Source organism: Phasianus colchicus, chromosome 18 (genome assembly GCF_987193195.1).
Source record: "Phasianus colchicus chromosome 18, bPhaCol1.hap1.1, whole genome shotgun sequence".
In the NCBI taxonomy this organism is placed as follows: Eukaryota; Metazoa; Chordata; class Aves; order Galliformes; family Phasianidae; genus Phasianus; species Phasianus colchicus.
The window spans coordinates 10,245,564-10,264,977 of NC_143453.1; the positions used below are offsets into that span (position 1 = coordinate 10,245,564).

Here is a 19,414-nt window from a genome sequence, read left to right on the forward strand (position 1 = left end):
AAGGTGCCCAGTGCTTCCTCTGGTCTGTGGTGGGAGCAGTGTGACTTCTCAGATCAGGTTTCCAGAGGATCATACGAATATGTTTAGAAATTGTTTCTGCAAATAATCTCTGATGTCTGGTTGCAATTTGCTGTTTCCACAAAAATTCCTGGCAGTGAGCATGTTTGCTTGGATTCTCACAATTGTTTTGGTAAGCATATTCTCTCCCCTGACAGGCCCCTCTTGGCAAATATTTCGAATTCCTGTCCTCCTCTTTTTACAGTTTAATGCTTTCCTGATTTTTAGCTGCAACTTTCTATTATTTCTAAGGGTGGCTCTACTTGTTAGTACGTGATGCGGAATTCCTGGGGTTTACACAGGATTCTACTTTCAGGTTACAGAGGATTTTCTGGCTAACAGGAGGGAGGGAAAGAATCTTTGCAAAACAAAACAACATTTCAAAAACTCCATGAAAATAAGCAGGAGCCACACTGTGCGCAGCTGAGTGGGAAACTGCATTTTTGGATGAACTAAAGTTAAAAACTCTCAAAACTACTTTGTTAAAATTCCAAATTGAGGTTACAAACCAAATATGTATATTTTGGTGATACTGAAGATTTGTAATTAATTTTGGTGACACAAGGTAATTTGTGCCATATGCGATACGTATCGTGCAACTTCCTGAATTTAATGAAGTTCCTTTAATCCTTCAACTCTGGAGTCCCATCTGCTCAGTTCGTGGCAAGGAGTTCCACCAGAATATTCAGAAGTTCAGTTATACTGCTGTGGAACCAGCTGGTTAAACAGTCACAAGGCCAACCTGCTGGGCTTCCAAATACAGAACCTTTATAGAAAGGGTCAATAGAAAGAAACAAAACAAAACCAAAAAAACTGGCTCAACCCAAGAGTTTGGTGCAAATGCCATGAAATGTGCCAGTAAGAAAGGGTAAATGCCATAGAGGGAACCAGGCCATTATAGGCTGATAAGGGCAGCTGAAGAGAGAAGACTGAGAGCCACAAAATAGGTGAGGGAAGGGGAATCACTAATGGGCAGAAGAAAAGCCCCAGTGGGCAGTGGCACACACATGGAAACACGGTGTGTAGTCACTTTTCCACAGATCTGCATCTTTTGTGTGCGTTGATTTCTGTGTTTGCAGTGCTTTGCTGATTGAGTGTCAGGGGCTGAAGGTAAGTTCAGATTTGGGAGACATATTTAAAAAAAACCATAATTATGTTTTGGTAAAAATAAAGGCAATGGCATTGCTGTGGCTCTTACAGAAGGGATTTCCTGGTTATTTCATGAGCTCTGTTGGGCATCTTTGAGAAAATCAGTAAAATGGCTCAATGCTGCAGTTTCCCCTCCTTGACAGGTACACAGTAATATTAATCCCTCAGTGCAGTGTGATTTAAAGCAGTATTTTCATAAAGGTCACGTTCCTTTAAACAAATACAGCCTGTTGTTTTGATGAATAGCTCTTAGCTTTCCTTCAAAGACTTTTGTCCAAAATCTGTTATACTGTTCTTAAACATTTGAATTGGAAACAATTGGTCTGGCTTTGATTCTTCTTTGAATGTGCAGATTGCTAAAAGCTGTAATCTCTTTAATCTGTTTGCTGAGGCACATTAGCTTGTTTCCACTTGTTCCTAGCTGGCTGGTGTTAGGACCCAGAAAAGAGACAGCAGCAACGTGATATAAATAGAGTACCAGAATGGGACAAAGTTTGAGAAGAAAGCATGACATCACTCAGACTTGCTCTCCACCCAAAAAGATCTGGGATGGAGGTGCAAACGTGAGCTGGACAAGCGAGGAGTTAGCAAATCTTTTCAGTTCATTTCCCAGGGAGAGAGTGAGAGCTCTATGCTTTATGCGCTACAAGGAAGTACATTTTCTTGCTAGCAAAACCAAAACTGGCTTCGGATCTCTGACAACGTGAAAGTAATTGAAAGGAAAAGACAACCATAGGAAGAAAGTTGAAAACAAGATATTTTCTTTTTGGCACAGATTCTAGCAGAAAATATTTGACTTCTTTCCACGGAACGGTACAACTTTCGGATCTGATGCACATTGCTTTTAATTCTTCCGCAATCACAGTAATTTATTTGTGGTTAAATGAAGAGATCAAAGTGTGAAGGAAGCAAATACTACTTAAAGGATAGTATATCCTCGGAAGGATATTTTACCATCACTGAAGGAACAGACTTCTTGAACCTACATGGAAAATGTCCCTTTTAATACAAAAAGTAGCTGAGGAAAACTTATGATTGAAAACTGGCAGGAATTTGATCTCAGTTGTACTTCTAACCTTAAATAGACGATGAAGAATTTATTGTCTCTGCTTTGCTGTCATTATTCTTTGCTGATTTTATTTCAGTTCAAATATCAGGTAATGTTCTGAATACGGTCAGCACTGATGTGTATTTGGATTCCTCTTAGCAAGTTTTGCCTCACCATGTCTCATTATAAAATGTTTTATGTGCAGGTGTATGGAAACTATTCCCAGCTACTCGAACACCCAGGTAAGGAACGTTTTACTTTTACTTTATGACACCGTGCTTTTATATATGTATGCACCCTATATATTGTTTCTTACTTTGTATTTTTCATTGGTTTAGTAGCTCCAGGAATCAGTGACCCCACATTTGAATGTCAGCTCTTTAGTAAAAATACAATAGACTGAATGATCAAAGTATCAGACCATCCCAGGCAGTATAAATTCAGTAGCCTATCTGCTAAACATCTGCATAGAAGCATGTTTGAAAAAAAATGGCTTGTATTTGATAGGGAATTTCTCTATACAGTGCTTATTGTTATGTTTTAGAGCATAGTTTCTGAACTAAATTTCTACACAGGCTGGTTTTTTTTTTTTTTTTTTCCTCTCTCTCTTCTTGTGCTCATTGTTTTAATTCTTTGATTTAGATGTGCTGGTTTGTGTACTTTGCCACAGCATCAAGTGATCTACCCTCCTCCTAGCCATCATGCTTCAGTTAAAATCAGTTCTAGAGTGTTTCAAAGATCTCTCATCTGTTTTCAATGCAGAAAATCTCACTTGAAGCTTATTTGGGGTCTGTGTGTGTAACTGCTGAATCCTTCTGTTTATATAAATAGTTTAACCTCAAGCCTCATGGTGGTGTACGAGTACAATTTTACTGCTTTGCAATTCATGCATTGCTTTGTGCTGTTAAGTTTCCACAATATATAATTACGCTCAAAATAAAATACAGTGTGATGTAGAGTTATGTTGTCTGCTATGGCAGTAACTTCAGACCAGTTTCGTGTTCTACCTTCATTCAGACTAAGAAATACCATCTCTTTTCCTATCGAGAGGGATGACAGGCTTCAGGCCAGTAGAGCCAGTAAGGGAGTAATGGTCTCCCTTATTGGGGGGGCAAGCTATATGACATTTGTCTATGGGGATATGTAGCTGGGAGTGATGCTTTCTGAACCTGTAGAGACTGTAAACAATTCAGAAGCACTTTTGTTCTAAACACAGAGTAATTATCTACCGAAAGAACTATACGTATATTAGCTGAATTCAAAGCAGTAGGTATTTGTTTTCAGAAGTTTTCTTGGGGCTGTTAGTGGGACAGCAGCATGGCTTTATATAGTTCAGAACTGGCAGCTAGGAAAGCCACCAACCTGCCGATGGCTCTGGGCAATTCATTTCTTTGCTGCATCTCTGGTTGCTTTCCCGTTTTCTTTGCCCGTTTTTCCCAGCTTCAAAACGTAAGGCTCTTAGAAGCTTCTCCTTAGGAATCTGATACCAACTGCACTACTGCCATTAATAAAATACTCACGCCATGTAATGATACAATTTCTGGCATCAATTCATTTCCTTCCTACAGATTTTTCTTGTTTATCTATTTTCCTCTGTTTTGCTATAGTTTTCTGACACTTCTGTTAACTTTAATCTTTTTTTCCCCTGATACAAAGAGTAAATGTTAATGGAAGTAAGAGTTATTTGCAGATAAGCACACTGTGTAACAGCAGGCTCTGCAAAATAGATTTTTTGAGGGTACTAATGGAGGTCCTTCAGCACAGGTTACCTACGTGGATTCTCTTAATATCACAGAAATCCATCACTCTAACTTCTTTTGCAGCAGCTACTACGTACTCTTTGAAGACAGAACTGAACACATACCCAGATATGGCTTATGTAAATGAAAGCTTGTTCCTACACCCTCCTCCCTCAGCATGCCTTTCCACACACAGCTTAGTTGAGTTGGACTGCTTGGAATTCTCAGATTTGGCTCTGTGCATGCCTATTCTGTGTCATTATTCTCCTACCTCGCCGGTAGCTTTCTCCTTTTGTTAGCAACTATGCTTTTCTTTGTATTTTTTCAAGTATCCAAAGGAAATGTGACCACAGAACCTCATCTATTTCTCTAAACGCATCCCTATCTCATCTATTTACACTCATGTTCCCTCTACGTGGGAAAATCTCTATGTCAACAGCAAACACTCCTAGTTAGGTAGGCCAACTGTAGTTCCTGGTCAATTAGAAACAGTTTGTTAGGCAACGTTGGTACTATTCCATTTGCAATCAGAGTACTTCATTCCTTCTCACAAAATCAAAGCTTCACATAGCTTTGTGCTTTCAGATCTGTGACAGTTTATTGTGATGTGTAAGAATTTTGTCAGTTTTATACTCCCATTCAGTCTTAGGCTCCTCTGCTAAACTCTGAAACTATACTCTGCTCTGAAACTATACCATGAGGATGAGAAACATCCCAAGAGTTCATCACTCCATCGTTCAATTAGAAAGCTTGAAGGCCACATAACATTTTTGCCCCTGCAATTCCATTATAATGAAACCTGATCTGCATCCAGAAAAACAAAATGGTAGAATAATTGTCAAATGGGCAAGCTGTTCAAATCTCTCTTTAGAGTAAAGAAAGTCCCTAAGTGGCAAAGGACACTATTTGTGATTTGTTTTAATTTGCACACGGTTTTGGGAGCTTTTGTATGGTGTTCAACAGTTAAAGTGGTATTTAAGAAACTTTTCTTTGTTTCTGAGGCCCTTGAAAGGTTGCTTGGTAAAAAAAAAAGCAAAACAAATTGGTTGTAGGGCAAAGAACTACACATACAGTATAACTTTATAAGGAAGTTTGTTTCACTTCTCTTGGAGACCCCAGAAGTTCTTTACTCCTACACCTGAAGATGCACTTGTTCTTTATTTTTCTTAAGTAAGATTATTCACTGGTAAGAGTTTTGGGGAGTTAAAGTTGTACTTTGTTAGATCAATTCAAACTCAGTATTAAATATCCATCAGAAGAACAAAGATGTGAAAGGCAGAGAGATTTTCTTGAAGCTAGCTAGTTATCTTTTTTTCTACTTCATGCATTGTCCAGGGGATGGATGGGGCCGTATCTCAATGGTGTTTTATGAAAAGTATTAAAAAACATAGTCAGGGAGTTCAAGGAGGTGAGGGAGATCGTTTTTTTGGAACAAATCCATGGAACTTCATTGTATGAATGTAGGTGAGGAGGGGAGAAAGAAAGAGAATGCTTATTACTTTCAGTATGTTTTAATTTGAGAGTAGGGATATTAAGGGAGAACCAGAAAACACCTAATAATCACTTTGATTGACATCCGAGTCAAAAATGCTGATTTTAAGTACTCACTTTGTTCTCCTCCAAAAAAGAAAAGATTAACTCAAACTAATGGGATCCTGTGCTATGATTTTGTATTCACAGTAAAATTTCCATGCATCTGTATCAACCTTCTAAACCTTCCCTGGATACAGGAGATCATTAATTTCTCCTAGCACAGCTGCTTAAATTATTTACTTTCAGAATAAAAGATTTCTTGTAGCTAAAAAGAAATTATGGTCCATGTTTTCCTACATTATTAACGCTATACCTTTGGAACAGACATCACATGAACGCAAAATTGGATTGCATTGGACTGCCCACTTCTGCTCAGGTTAGAGTAGTCACAATTCCTAAAACCTGTTCTAACTCACAGCGATTAAGCTACACTGCTAAATCTGCCAGTGGAAACCAGCAGATGTTCTGCTTTTGTCAGCGTATCTGGTGCTAAGGAGGACGTTTAGGAAAACAAAGGCCACAAGCATCTCCCCCACCACGTAGCTGAGCGACCTGGAACCACTTCTCTTGGGGAAGATCAAATTCCTTCTGTTAAAGGGAATCGTTCTGCTCTATGCTCAGTCGCTGTGTGAATTACCTGGAGACACCAAGCACTAGTGCTCATTTCTGATTACTGTTCCTCAGTACAGGACAACAGTGAAAAATGCTTGCGTTAGTATCATCTGACAGCGTTGCACTGGTTTCCCTGTCAGTTTTGAGAAGAGGATAAGAGTCTTTGGAACTCTTTAGCATCTTCTCGATTTCAATTTAAGTGGGGGTATTGGAGTCCTGTACTGAGAAGGCAGAAGCAGAGAAATTGTTCTACAAAGGTGAAACATTCACCCCTCCACATTCCCTTCTTGATGTTTTGGACTGTCCATAATACATTTTAAAAGCTGGGTGAAATCCTGAAATTATTAGAACAATTTCTGAGCTGGTGCTGACAAATGCTGCCTGATACACCAACAGAAGTTTGGTCAGAAACAATTACAGATTTTAAGTATAATTAGGAAAAGAAAAAAAAAGCAGGTGAATTCTAAAAGCAGAGGTTTTCCACAGAGGTCAGTCAGATATCCAGCTTTAATCTCCCTTGCCATTTTGATTCATGGTCTTGCTTATGTAAATCAAACGTTGCAGATAATATATCTTGTTTTAATTGACCTATTGACCTCCTCTATTGTTCTTCTTTGTAGAAACTTGTTAAAGTAAGGTCAAACAACAGATATAACACCTTCTTCATCTGTTTCCTTGAAAGGGTTCAAAGTTTTTTCATCAGCTTCCCATTACTGGCCGCTGGAAGACGTGGATGGAATTCATGAGTTTCGGGATACGAACGGAGGTAGACAAAGGATTCATTGACAGTGGCAATAACATAAGTATTTGTGCAGTCTGTAAGTAGACAGCGAGCAGGAGAAATGAGAGCAGTTAGCTTTTTTACTGCAGCAGCTGAGATTTTAAGTTAATGTTTCTGCAATGCTTTCATGTGATTCAATGTGTTCAAGTGACATTATATTTGAGAGCTGATTTTTGCAGAGTATTCTCAGACATTCTGTCCATGCATTGTTAAGGTTATGAAGTGAATTTTTCATGATCCAGAGAGTCACTGAAATAACACGGTTATTAGCTGACTTTGTACATACATAATATGCACTAAATAAGCTCAGCAACTGAGATCTTTGGCTATGCCAGCAGTGAAACGCTTGGTTCTTTTTAACTTTTCAGAAGCAGTTAAATGCCTAACCCCAAAGGCACTTTTGAAAAAAATCACATTTAGTATCCATAGAAAAAGAAGTGCAAGGCTCTTATCTGAATACTTCTTAATCATTTTTATATTTTTCAATACTTCTCTAAAAGCCCTATTATAGCAAGAGTAGTTCTGTGCTTTTTTTTTTTTTCTTTTTTTCCAGTTGAGGAAATTCTTGAAAGACTTGGTAAAGCAAAACCCTCACTGATTGGAAAGAGTCAGTTGTCAGAACTGCAACAACTCAGGGGAAACGATATTAGAACGGTTGGTTTCAGCAGTTTTCTGGTTCTGATGTTTTGGAAAGAAGAGATGACTTCCCAGGGATGCGCAAGTGATGTAACTGATGGAGTTCCAGCAGAACCACAATATCCCACTGCTGCATTATGAACCTGTAGAGTCATACCTTTCAGGAGCAATTTTCAGCTATATTCTGCTTCCTTCTGAGGCTCGAAAGTCCATTAGTTGTTTCCACATGAGAACTGTTTTCCCTTGAGACTTTTTAGCCAATTGGAAGTTGGGCTGATATACGTACTCCCCAATACTTACCACACTGTGCTGACCTCTTTGGCCACTGAGCTCAACTTCTGTACTAGTGAAGAGCAGCTGCAGTACTAATACTGGTGACCATAGTGTTCTTGTGCAGAAATGTGACAGCAAGAGATTAAAACAAGAGTTGGAGACCTTTACAATCTTACATGAAAAATGTTACTTAAGTGCAGAGCTAGTGCTATTTATTATACGTAATTGGGAACATAAATCTCTGTTTCTAAGTAGGGGGAAAGAAAAAAAATCTATAAATATCTTAAACCTCTTATTCCATGATCCTAAAGGATTTTAGACTGTTCGACCCATCCTTCCAGGAATTATTTTAAGGAATGAAACTAGCAGAAATAAATCTGGGCAATATTCTGTTCTCACGAGAGGCTGATGGCAGCAACCCCACTTAATTCTAAAAGGACCAGAATTTATCTAAGGAAAGCTAAGATACAAGTCCTCTGAAAGTATGCGAATCTCATTTTCTAAACTGTTTCAACATCCTTATTACAAAGATGTTGTTTTTAAAGTAATTGAGGAATATTTAAATCAAGCATGAATTACAGCTGTTGGACAAATTATAATTGCACAGTGTTGGAAAGATTATTTTTTGAAACTTGTTAAATCACATTATTTCAGCAAAAATCAGGAATCTTTTCAATGGTAGCATGAAAGAGTGAATTAGAATATATAAAAGTTCCTGATCCCACAAAGAAGAATAAGACTGGCTTACATGAATAACTGCCTTTGAATCCTGTTATGTGTAAAATAACATTATATATAGCCAGCTTTATGATCCTATTGGGGGAAGGGAAAAAAAAAAAAAAAAAAAAAGGAGGTTTGGAGGACTTTGTCTCACTACGTGGTGGCCAAAAATCTTTTTTTCAACTGCATACAGAAGTTTTATGTACCTCTCTGATGTTTGACTTCGATACACAAGAAAAGTTTAATTCTTGTAATCTAATGCAGGTAACAATTTGCTAGATTTTGATACCATTCTGATTACACAACTCTATTATGCTAGTCCTGTTTTTTCCACTCATCATAATTTCATGCAATTATTTTCATTCCATGTTTCTTCTCTTAAATACTTGAAGCATCATAGTCTGTCCGTCATGTTAATCCATTTTATTTGTTGAAGTCATTGTGTGTGAAGCCAGATTTATATCTCTCAATGTATTTGTGTTGTGAGAGGCAGTGTCAGTAAATTATTTTTTCAGTTATCTCAAAAATAAAAGCAGTAAAAAGAATTGAAGGGAAACATCCAACTTGAAAAACATCAAATAAAATAAAAATGTGGCCATGTTCAGGTTTTCATCTCACCCCTCGTTTTCCATATATTTCCTTGATTTTTTTTTTTTTTAGTATTTGCCTTCCCCTCCCCCCCCCCCCCAAGCCCAGATGGTCTAAATCCCAAATCAGCACATCTATTTACTTACACAGGCTTTTCATCAAGCTCTGTTTACCCACCCAGTGTAAACAATTAGTGTCAAAGATATTCTCAAAATATCAAAATGGGGAGGGGAAAAAAAATTATTGTTAGATACCTAAATTAATTTGATAGCTCCCAGATAGCAGGTGGAATGGCTCTAGATACAAACAAGTGTTGGTGCTGTTCTTTCAGACCTGTTGACAGTCTGCTTGTCAATGGCTGTGCTGCGTCCCATAAGGTTTTGAATATCTCCAATGATGGAGACACAACAATTCCTCTTTGCAAGCTATTCCAGCACCTGACCCTTGTAATTTTTCATTAAAAAATATTTAGACAAAAAGCACACGTTTAAATGAAATTTCCTGTTTCAACTTGTTCCCATAGCCTCTTATCTGTTCACTAGATACACCGAGGAGGGTCTGGCATTACCCCTCCCACTGGGTGTTTATATGCTTTGATAAGATACCTGAGCCTTCTGCTCTCCAGGGTGAGCAACCCCACTCCCTCACCCTGCCCTGGTGTGCCAGATGCTCCAATACCTTCATCTTTGTGGCCTTCATGGGACTTGCTCCAGTATCTCCATGTATCTCTTGCATTGGGGAAACCCAGAAATGGATCATGACTTGAGCTACCATAACTTTTTCACCACATAATCATTTTTGAAATAACAAGAATTTGTTACTGACCTGATTGTATTCAGAGCCCTTCATCCAAGTGCAGTTTTATTGTTGTGTTTTTCCTCTTGTGTTCCTGCCAGGAAGAAAAATGGTCTTAGTGATACTATATTTAAATTGTGTAGTAAAGGGACACAACATACATGCACATACATTCAGATTGTTAGTGAGACATTGTTATGCAAGAGTTTTAAAGGCCACTGCCCAACATCTATGATCTAAGCTAAGTTGAGAGATATGAACTGGTCAAATCATTACTGATTGTGTTTATTCATTGTTTTTCTTATTTGCTTATTTTTTTGTTGTTTCACCCAGCTCTAAGAATCCACAACTTCACTGTGCTTCCTTCCCATAACTCTACCTTTGTATATACCAATGACTCTGCCTACTCTAACTTCTCTGCAACTGTAGGTGAGGATTTACATTTTTATTGTTGTGCATTTGTCAGGCTTGGAGGGTTCTTGTAACACTGTACTCAAAGTTGAGTTTTGGTTCAGTTGATCAGGTCTATATTTACACTGACTGAAATTAAAAAAAAAAAAACAAACATTGCTAGAATATTACCAGAATTACTTCAAATTACTAGAAGTGGCATCCCGTTGATAAACAGTCCATGGAAGGATGGACCCCAGTAGCTCTCAAAAGCCCAAGATTTTTTATTATTATTATTATTTTTTTACTAGGTGTAGGAGAAGCAGATAACGTTTCAGTGGATCATGTTAGAACAAATGTTTTTTTTTGTTTGTTTGTTTTTTTGTTTGTTTTATGTTTTTTTTAAACCTTGGGGGAAAAAAAAAAAGCCTATTTATCATCACTTCATATTCATTTTTAAAGGACACATTAAGAAATGCAAATGCAAGTCAATTTGCAAGTCCTGGAAGTAATCTTGTCAATTATTACGTTTCATTAACATATTAATAATGACAATAAAGCTAGTACAAACCTTAGATATATAGCCTTTTAATGATTTTTCCCCCCATCACTGTGGTAGCATATTAAAGGAAGAACAGAAAATGACAACACTCCATGCAGAAGCCTGCCAGACTGGAAACTAAGTGAATGTAACCAAAGCCACTTAGCTGAAGTCACCAGGGGTTTATACTTGGACAATTGACACAGGCCTGTTGTCCACTTAAAGATTAAGTATCAGCTCACATCTACTCACTGGAAAATCTAATCTAAGAGAAGGATGAAAATGGTAGAAGTCATTTAGATACTAAGAAGCCCATATTAGAATGATAAGCCAATATTTTTCTGCTCTCTTAAAGTATGCTGGCAAAAGTGAACTCTGTAACGAATGTCAAATGACCCCAATTCCTTCCAGTCCTCATTTATCTGCTTTATAGAACTTCTGCATAGTTGTCATGTAGTAAGACACGTTCAGCACGGACATTAAAATGGCAAAGGAAATGCAATGGAAACAGAAACGCAATAGTTTATGGTATTTATTTAAATATTAATCTAGCCAGAATGATTTAAACTCACAAATATTTGCTTTGCTCTGTAGTACTTACTCTAATTTTTAAAAAGAACTGAATTCTCATCTGTTTTGATGACTTCTTGCTCAAAAAAGGGAAACACACCTGAAAATTACAGCTCATCCCAAATCTCAATGCAAATACTAAGAAAATATTTGGGTGTGTTCACTGAGGATTACATGCTGCATCTGCTGCCTTCTTGGGTGCTGTTACCCTGCAGATGGGCCAGTATGGCTGCCTCTATTCCCTCTGGTCGCCTACATTCTGGAAGTGACATTCCCAGGTCTCCAGTGCAGGAGGGGATGCACCACCCTGAAGCAGTGACAACACTATTTCTGATTATCACTCCGTTGGTATTTACACAGCCTGGCTCCAGCACTGCCTGTGCATCAACCTGGGCCTGGTTTGATTTTCATTTCAAGGCTCAAAGGCCATAAGATCAAAGGCTTGTATCAAGTCAGGCAGATGTACACATATAAATACACAGGAAAATCCTTTACGTCCCACCCTTTTGGTGTTCCACACCTTTTTTGTGCATTTCTCATTTCCGTTATAATCTCATTAGTTCTCAAATATCAAGCAGCACCTAGATGACGATTTCTGCACTTCAGAGAAGACACTGTGCTCAGTGCTGATGTTTCCCTTGCAGCAGCTCTTTCCCTAATGCTTTTTTTTTCGGTCAGAAGTTACAGAGAAGGGTCTTAAAACCAAGATACTGAACCTTCATAACCATTGCAGAACTCCTAGCACAACCAGCTGGACTCTCAAATCTCAGTGAGGTTTCCTGTGCTAAACGTGTGTCAGGTTTTCTGAGTATTAGGATGCCTCGTGTGCTTTGGTTATTAGGGAATAAATAAACAGTGCTTTTTAAAGCAGAGAACACAAGCAACTCACAAGACAAATAATCATTATCCATGTTAGAGAAAGGAGTAGCTTTTATGAGTTATGTATACATATATACACACATGTATATAAAATGTCACACCAAAGCATGTTCAAAAGATATTTTCCTGTCTTTTAAATAAAGTTTGTCAAGTATACTTTATTTATATTCATATATAATGAAAAGTGGATTTTGATCACAAAATTTCCCTTTCAAAAAGTGAAAAACAAATATTGTTACATTTTTTTATTGATTAAAGGTTTTTTTTGCCCAAATCTACTTAACAGCAAGACAGAAATAATTGCACGATGTGCCCAGCATTCAGAAGTCTGGAAGTTGTAGTGTTTGTTCTGACTACTTCAAAATAATGATTTTTGGGTTCTGTTTTTGGTGTACGAGTTCTGCTAATACATTTTAGTTAAGCAAGAATTGGAGTGAAGAGTAAAATTATTACAAACTTGAAATAATTATCTGTATTACTCTTCAAAAAGAAACAATCAGAAAAGAAAACAAAACCAACCAACAACAAAAACTGTAGATGAAAAAAAATTAAGGAAGTGTACAAACCTGCTAAAAATCAAGTTTCCAACAATTTTTAACTTACATAGATGTTAAGCTATATTTTGCTTTTCCTTTAGACATTGTAGAAGGAATGGTGAACAAAGGAATTTATGTTACTGAAAAGAAAGGAGTTACCTTTCTCTTCTTTGGAAGATATCAAAATTCCTGCATTAGTAACCCAGAAGTTTGTGGACCTGAAGGTTAGTAACCTAATTTATTAATATTAGCTTTTACTATCAAATTATGTAATTCAATAACAATGTAATGAATCATCTAAAATTCCAGCATGACACATTTCTTCACTGGCTTTTAAAACAATTGAGTGGAGATTACTGAAAATGCGTGTAATGCAATGGAAAGCACAACAACAGCAGCAGCATAGCAACATGGTCCTAGGCTGTATTTCGTGAGGGTTTGCTCAAACACAACAGCCATGGGCACAGAAAGGAAAGACACCGCTTACCTTCAAAAGGCCCCAGGCATACAGGAATCTCCAGTAAGATACCCCTGCCTCCACTGCCAACCCTTAAATTGCACGCAACCACTGCCTGCACCTGAGCTCCCCTGGGTTGGCCCTGCCTTCCCACCAGGTGCTCCATCACTGCTTCAAGCCCTGACTCAGCACTTCTGCTACAATGCAGTTTTTTCCTAACTGCGTTTGAAATTACAAGTAACCACTAACTGCTCAGATCAATGATCTGCTGTACATTAACTCAAACAAAAACAAAAATAAGCTTACAGTACCATGAATCTTTCATCTAGCACCAAGATTAATGGTGCTACAATACTGTGACAAATGTAAGTCATCCTATCATCCTACAGGTGAAATTTAGGAGACTATGTTTTAAATGTGTGGTATTTCAGCAGGAATGCTTTTTTCAAACTTATTTTTGGAGACAATTATTTAAAATTTCTGATTTCTTGAAATCCATTTGTCCATATCCACAGACACTTAAATTTCTTCCCTATGTGGGTACCCATCTTGGGTAAAGATCACAACATGACCAGTGTTATAAGGGTGCACTGATTTGACACACTGATTATAGAAGAACATTAGAACTGTATGCAGCTATCAACATAAGTACATAACCAGTCACTATCAGTACCTATGCTAGTGACTTAAGATTTAGTCAAAGTAAAAAACCACAATTTACTACTGATCCTTCCATACGTAACCTCCAGAAGTCCCTAATCTTAAACACTGTTGCAAACACTGAATTTTCTTGCTTTTACTGATTTAAGCCATTTTTCAAACCTGAAATAGGATTATTTTTTTTTCGCTATGCATTAACTTTCTAAGAAAGAAGAAGAAATTCAGAGAGAAGATACCCTTTCTATTACATGAGAGTACTGGAAAAGATAATTCATTATCCCACTGCAGACATATTGTCAGATACATACAGTACCTTCTAATACATTTTTTCATACCATTAGGAAGTAAAAAATATCTGCAAGTCATATTATTCCTACATCCACAGTATAATATAATATTCAGAATAATTTATTTTTATAACACCAGAGCATTCCCAGTATCTTACAAACAAAAGCATTCTTCCCTGAGTCTTTCAGCATAATGAGAAGTTTCTTTAGTGTTCGATTCGTCAGCACCTCATGAAGTTACTCAAGCATCATTAAAGCACAGTGAAGATGGAAGATTTTCATTAAAAATCCATTCTTGCTTCCTTCCATCAGGAGTAACGTTTTCCTTTTTCTGGAAGACTCAAGACCAACAGACGAAGTTTCCCCCTGCCTCTGGTGGGCAAGTGATTTCCAGCGGTTTCAAAATCTGTTCAAGTGAAGGTGAAGGTTCAGTAGAATTTTACACCCGTGGGAATGCAATGATGAAGTGGAAAGCAAGTTTTAGTCCACCAGGTAAGTTCACCCTTTTTTTCTTTATGTTTTACATTATTCTTGTAGAGAGATTAGAGAGATGTAATGGTACAAGCACATCTTCAGGAAAATGTGGACATAAAGATAATTAGAGCTATATGCTTGAGTTCTCATGTGGGGGTAAGGTGAGAGAAAGGGTGAACTGCTAACTCACTGCTACTGAACTATACAGCATTTGCTGTTCAGCAGCAGTACTCAGACCTGACTTCCATTTTTCCGAATTGCAGTTCTTATTGGCTAAGTAGATTAATGGGTGCTTAGATGGAAACAGCTGGGTGAGGAGCACAGGTTAGTCTCTCAATATATTCTAAAATCTATATGTGTACAGGTCTCTACTATCTCCAAAATAAAGACTTTATTTAGTAACGATTTAACTGGATATTTTTTCTTGCCATCATTTAACCATCTGCAAGCTGGGAATATAGGACTTTCTCACCTCATAGTACCAAAGTTTTATAATCAGTTTAGAAATCTTGTTTTAAAAGCTGTAAAAAGATAAGAATAATTTACACATTTGTGGGTTATTCAATCCAAGTAAAAAAGAGTCGGATGTTTTCAGCCTTTCAATTGTAACAAAGAAAGTGTGACAGCTTTAATTAGTCTGTTTGCCTGCTCTCCAGTTCCTGTGGTCTTTATGAAGTTCTTGCTGAATTGAATTTTGAGACAGTATTGAAGAGACTTCAAGTCTTGGCCAATAGTACTTAGCAAGTGTAATTTATGGAACTGCAGAGAGCCTCAGTAAGAGTTCAGACAAAAGCTAACAGGCGTTCTGCCAAAGTATGGGCTTCCCCATGTGTATAAAGATTAATATACATGACATCAGCATTCCATAATTCACTTTCAGCACTTCCTATACTGTTCCATAGCATTGCACAAGTCAGCAAAAACTTACTGAATAGGAGAGGCACTAAATGGAAATGATTCATAGATTTTGCTGTGACTTACTGTTTTCTAGGTCCTTATTGGACTCATATTCTCTTCACTTGGAAATCAAGAGAAGGACTGAAGGTCTACATCAATGGAACTCTAAACACAACTGATCCAGATGGGAAAGTTTTCTATGATTATGGAGACCCCAGTGCAAATCTGCTGACTGGAACAGAAGGGGATCAAACGAAGCGCTATGTGAATGGAGCATTTGATGAATTCATTATATGGGAAAGGGCACTCACCCCCAATGAAATTGAGCAGTACTTTACCGCTGCTATTGGTAAGTATGTGCACTCTTACTGCCATAAGTCATTTTCTGTAAAGATGCTGTCTTAAAAATGGCTAGTGTGTAGGATTTGTGTTCGTATCTTTCAGCTATTTAATGTAGGTTTTTTTCAGAGGCAGAAAAAAGCATTTATGAAAGGCACTGAAACATTCAGCTATCTTTGGACACGCAGTGTTTTCATCTGGGCTTCTACTTCCTTAAAAATGTCAACAAAGTTTACCAAGATCAGAAGTCTGCAGCCATTTTTATATCCCCTGGGATTAAGTGAAGAAGAGCAATAATTAGACTTGAGGCAGAATGCTATTAAGAAATATTGACTCCAGATTTCTAACACTCTTGTGTAATCTTAGAAGCAACTCACTTAGCATATTTCAACAGACATGGGCAATAATGCTTATCTCTCCAGTTCCTGGAACAACAGAGATTTAATAACTCACGTAGGTTTGTGAACCAAAAAAGATATTTGCTAAAACTTAATATAAATAAAAAAAAAAGAATCAGGATTTGAACAAAAATGTAGAATATATCAGCGGTGCTACAGATATTCATAATAAACTTTTCAATACAAGAGAGGCTGTTGCTATTAAGTGTTTGTGTGTGAGTAGCAATCAGAAAATGTCCCTCTCAGGAATAAAGCTATGGGGCATCTGGAACATTTAGCTTAGCTGGTGGTTTCTCTTTTTTCATTAATTCTTATTAGGTTACTGAGAGCTAACGCAGTTACACTCAATTACTCATGTGCTTTTAAACCCATGGGAACGATTTTCACAGTGGGCACTCTTTGAATAACACAGCACAGGTGCAAACCTGTAAATGAGAATGTGTGCATTTGTGACATCCAGGTTTGATAATGGCAATCAACTTATATAGCATATTAGAAAAAATATAGAACAGATAAAATAGAATTGAAACCACTGAAAAGAAAACCCTATATCTAGTATATAATGAAGCAGATCATATGCTTCGCAACACAAAAGACAGAAATCATGCTCAAGTTTTATGCTTTATGAAGTGATTCTTATGGATGTCTTCAAACATTCTCAGATATGTCTTCTAAGGTAGGAAATAGTACAAATTTTTCTTCCATGTTTGAAAATCTAAATAAATAAATTAAAATGTTTTATTAAGTTTATAATGTTCTGGTCATGTTGCAAACACAGTCCTAGTATCTGGCTGTTTAATCTTTCACAACAACCTAGGGTTACTATAACAGTATCCAGCTCAAAGATACCATAAAACACATTCCTTGATTTAGGGTAGAATGTTATGCTGCTAAATTCAAATGCAATGGATGCTTTTGAATCAACCCAATTGTCTTTATGAACATAGGGAAGTATGATTTGTCTAAGTCTAAATTTTTGAAGAGTTACACAGGATTTTGCCAACCACCCTGTTGGTTTTTGGAAAGTTACATAGCAAACTCCCTGACTTGTACATTAAGACCTTCTTGCTGTGCTATGAGTTTGTGTGAAGCTGAATGTTTACAGAAATTTGCATTGTACCAACTTTTTCTAGTTTTAATTTTCTTAAAGCTTTGGTTCAAATGTCTTCAGGATCATCAGGAACTTTGTGAAAAATCTAAAATAAATTTCTAACATCTAAACTGAAAGTAAAACTTGATGTGCATTTTTTTTTTCCTAGAGGCACAGGAATTAAAATGTAAAGGGGCACCAGGTATTATTATTTTTTTTATAAGTACAAAGCCAATATTATTTTAAAGTGTTAAATTGAATTGGAGAAATGTGGAATTATTGAGCTTTTCATTTTTCGCAAAGTAATGGACTGATTAGATTTTCTTTTATTATTTATTTTAATTTCCAGTTGGAATTAGGAATGAAGCTGGGACATTCTCAGGAAGTATTAGACACTGCAAGACTAATCAACACAGTGCATCAGTTATTCTTGGCATCTGTTTATTGAGTGAACTTGGAGATCTTAAAACAGTGATGAAACTGGATTAATGTGTTGTGACATAAGAAACTTATAGGACAGCCTTAACAGCCTTAACAGAATGAATAACCACATTACATTTGGATCTGTGATAAGAATATGTCCAGCATATTCCACTACTGTTTGATTATGCTGGAATACCATACTCTTGGGCAAACATAAATTTTTGGGAAGATGTAGTTGAGAAGAAAATTTTATTTCTCTACCCATAAATGACCCATAAATTCTCTTGCATGAAAAGGAATCGATATTTTTTAAAATGGAGCAGCTGGAAACCATTCCAAATGGAGTTTATTCTTTCTGTCTTGGCAGATCACTTATGGCATGCTTGTATGGTAATTTTCAATGGGTGTAGTTCTAGGGGGTGATATTTATTGCTGAAGCCCATCTGATTAATAGCAACCTTACTGTTGCTTCAAATCAACTTAAAAGCACCGAGCAGACACATTATGTGCAATATTCTCTGACTACTACTGAAAATTGTTTTCGCTCCTTGACTCCTATTAGTTGCTTTATGCAAAACTAAAATGCCACATTAGGTTTAATATGCCAGCATTTCTACCCGTGTTGTTTTATTTGAGTGATACCTCAGTTCTGACTGAGTAATGGAAATATTTCATTGATTTTGAGTTTTTCTTACAGTCTTTTTGAATTTGCACTATTTTATTTGCCACTCAAGAAATTTAGACTCAAGACATAAATATTTATTTAGACAACATTAGCATTTGGAAACCATGGCTGACAGTATTCTGATTGCTTTCAATGTCTGCATCTTCTCAGTCCCTATGCTGAAGAATATATGATGCTGAAGAATCATATATATAGAAATACAACCCGGCCACACAGGAACTAGTCAGAAGTGCCCACAATATGTTATCTGTACTTGATAAGATATGGAGATTTTTAAAATGATTTTTTCCTAAATTAATTCAACTCCTTTGTGTGTGCATTTTCCCCAGGTGCGCAGTTTTTGCTCTCTTCAACTCTTTCGTGGTCTACAATGACAACTACTACAAAACCTGTGGTAAGGGAGTCCAACAAAACATGAGAATTTGTTATAAATACAGAATTACAGATCTGTAGTTTACAGATATCATTAATGACAATTATTTTAGCACTTGAGTATTTTTATAAACGCTTTCAGATATGTGTAGGGAGTAATTTCAGCCAGTATTGAAAGGTGGGAGAGCTACAGAACTCTTGTATGGACAAGAGTTCTGTATCTTGTTGGATAGACAACAGGAATTCAAAGTTAATAAAAATAATTCCTCTATATAAAAAAGTAGAAACTTGTTCAACAGTACTTCAGTGGATTCTGAAGATGGAAGACATCCAAAAACGTGTTGATAACTTTTCTTATTTTTCATGTGCCATCTGTATGCAATTAGCTGCAGGCAGCCTACGTGCACATAGTTATTCCTGTGTATTTTCACTTTCTTGCTGTCTGGAGTGCCAAAGTTTTATTACTTCTTAGACTTTCAGGAAAC

At 36.9% G+C, this 19,414-nt stretch overlaps 1 protein-coding gene and 1 long non-coding RNA gene across 12 annotated transcripts in view; one reads left to right on the top strand and one right to left on the bottom strand.

Annotated features, from left to right (window-relative positions):
* The first annotated feature begins 502 nt into the window (after window positions 1-502).
* Window positions 503-19,414, top strand: part of ADGRD1 (adhesion G protein-coupled receptor D1) — a 122,484-nt gene continuing 103,572 nt past the window's right edge. The window contains exons 1-8 of one of the 5 annotated variants that reach the window (XM_090120784.1): window positions 503-2,363; window positions 2,460-2,496; window positions 6,821-6,904; window positions 10,265-10,360; window positions 12,949-13,071; window positions 14,564-14,743; window positions 15,717-15,971; window positions 18,887-18,951. In XM_090120784.1, the coding sequence (XP_089976910.1) occupies window positions 2,295-2,363; window positions 2,460-2,496; window positions 6,821-6,904; window positions 10,265-10,360; window positions 12,949-13,071; window positions 14,564-14,743; window positions 15,717-15,971; window positions 18,887-18,951 (909 nt within the window). In that variant the 5' untranslated portion in view covers window positions 503-2,294. Of the gene's footprint in view, window positions 2,364-2,459; window positions 2,497-6,820; window positions 6,905-10,264; window positions 10,361-12,948; window positions 13,072-14,563; window positions 14,744-15,716; window positions 15,972-18,886; window positions 18,952-19,414 lie in introns of those variants that run through there. The other 4 variants (XM_090120782.1, XM_031592726.2, XM_090120781.1 and 1 more) reach the window with 4 other exon arrangements.
* The window catches only part of LOC116228674 (uncharacterized), a 357,464-nt gene continuing 344,938 nt past the window's right edge, over window positions 6,889-19,414 (bottom strand). For 4 of the 7 annotated variants that reach the window (XR_016458702.1, XR_004166815.2, XR_016458700.1 and 1 more), the window contains one exon: window positions 9,244-10,025. This is a non-coding gene — a long non-coding RNA (uncharacterized LOC116228674). Of the gene's footprint in view, window positions 6,955-7,482; window positions 7,944-9,243; window positions 10,026-19,414 lie in introns of those variants that run through there. The other 3 variants (XR_016458699.1, XR_016458698.1, XR_016458701.1) reach the window with 3 other exon arrangements.